The sequence below is a fragment of the Hipposideros armiger genome, unplaced genomic scaffold (assembly GCF_001890085.2).
Source record: "Hipposideros armiger isolate ML-2016 unplaced genomic scaffold, ASM189008v1 scaffold_263, whole genome shotgun sequence".
Classification (NCBI taxonomy): domain Eukaryota; kingdom Metazoa; phylum Chordata; class Mammalia; order Chiroptera; family Hipposideridae; genus Hipposideros; species Hipposideros armiger.
The window spans coordinates 2,225,735-2,227,553 of NW_017731613.1; the positions used below are offsets into that span (position 1 = coordinate 2,225,735).

Consider the following 1,819-nt stretch of genomic DNA (forward strand, 5'->3'; position numbering starts at 1 on the left):
TTGTTTAATTGGCACTTGTCCTACCTAGATTCTGAAACCAAAATATTTTATTTAAGAATCATATATGAAACCTCTTCCCATCTCCATGCTTTTAAAATTCATATATGTGATTAAATAATTAATAGGCCAAATGAAACATACATTTCATGTTTTACCTCCCTGACCCCATGGAGCTTACCGTGTAAGGGTGGGAACAAATGTTAATAAATGCAAATGTTCAATTTCATTCAAGTGCTCTGAAGGAAAATTTCAGCAAGCCATACAGGAGAATAAAAGATGAAATGAGCGTGGAAGGCCTGGCTGTGGGCATGCCATTCAGCTGAGAATCCAAACAAGGACAAGAGTCCAGCTTTAACAAGAGAGGTCCTAGGCTAAGGAGGAAAGGCCTTGGAATAATGAGCAGGAGAAAGAGCTTTGCCTGACACCAGCTACACCCTGTGGTTTGCTGTCACGGTCCCCTGTCCTCTACAGCACATTTCCATTTGCCATTATGCATTTATTTGATTATTTATTTATTGCTTATCTTCCCCACTATTCTACAAATTCCATCAGGGCAAAGATCACATTTCTTTTGCTCGTTATTGAATCCCCTGCATTTTGTATGGGTCTGGCATATAGTAGATACTCAATAACTAATTCTTGAAAAGATACTGAAAATTAAAGTAGCCATGGCATTAGCTATGGCATGGCTATAGCACAAGTGAGCAATAAAATGTGGTTGTAGTACCTGTTCAGTAGGGGATATTATTGGACTGGTATTTTAGTAACTCATTATATTTCACAAATACATCCGTTAGCACATATCTTGTACTCTTATTAAGCTCAACTACATGAGCTGTTAATTTTTAGCTCAGAGATCACTGGCTTTCAATATTCATGGCATATTATCTTTTGGACTCAGTCAGAAAATCATTGTTTTACAGCTATAAAATCTTCATTTAATTGAAAATCGTTAAATCGCTGGTTGCGTCAATTCAAACACTCAGCATCCCTTTACAATAAAATGTTTAAGTATTGCTTGTTTCTGCAGATGGACTCCATCAAATCATTGATGCTTTCCCACCTCAGACACTGAAGGAATACACAAAATGCTATATCTGAGGGGTTTTCTGAGATACCAGCAGGAAATGTTATCTGGAGGTGATCAAAATCAAAGTACCTGGACAAGGGTTCCTGCTGTATATTCTCCCTCATCCAGGACAAGTTTGGAGCCATACCAGAAGGCCAGCGCATAACACAAGAAGATGAGACACCACATGAATCCAGTAAAGAATCCCATCACTATCCCTTTCCGAATTCCCCAACGCTGGGCAAACACAAGATTTTTCTCATACCTGTGAAGAGAAAACATTTGAGTCTATTTGAGCAGCAGCAGTAACAGCTCAAGTTAGAAAGTTTAAAACAGACCACAATGCAGTCGTTTTCCTCAATGATTATAAAATCACCGAAACACAGAACAACTTTAGGGGGAAAAGAAAGCAAAACAGTAACTTCTGTGTAGTTATTTAAAGTTTGTTTCAAACTGGCAATGAAATACATTGAAGGGATGATGCTTAACATGGCCTTGCAGTTGATTACTTCTTGGATGAGTAGAGTGGGGTAACCTTAGCCCCCAAGAGAAAAGAATTTTCAGCACAAATGTCTGGACATGAAGGATCCAGTACCATTTGTGCTTGAATTGTTTTATTAAGTCACATGACATACTTTCTATCAGAAAATGATGCAACTGTTTTCCCCCAGGTTTGAAACTAGTGTTTGCACCAACTCATCTACATATATTCGCCCATCGTCCCTGTGACCAAGAATGCTGTGCTGTAAC

The 1,819-nt window shown here is 38.5% G+C and overlaps 1 protein-coding gene across 1 annotated transcript in view; it reads right to left on the reverse strand.

Moving 5' to 3' along the window:
* Nucleotides 1-1,819, reverse strand: part of ABCB11 (ATP binding cassette subfamily B member 11) — a 104,114-nt gene that overhangs the window by 58,867 nt on the left and 43,428 nt on the right. Inside the window, exon 10 of the mRNA XM_019656605.1 lies at nt 1,160-1,334. Within this exon, the coding sequence (XP_019512150.1) occupies nt 1,160-1,334 (175 nt within the window). The remainder of the gene's footprint in view (nt 1-1,159; nt 1,335-1,819) is intronic.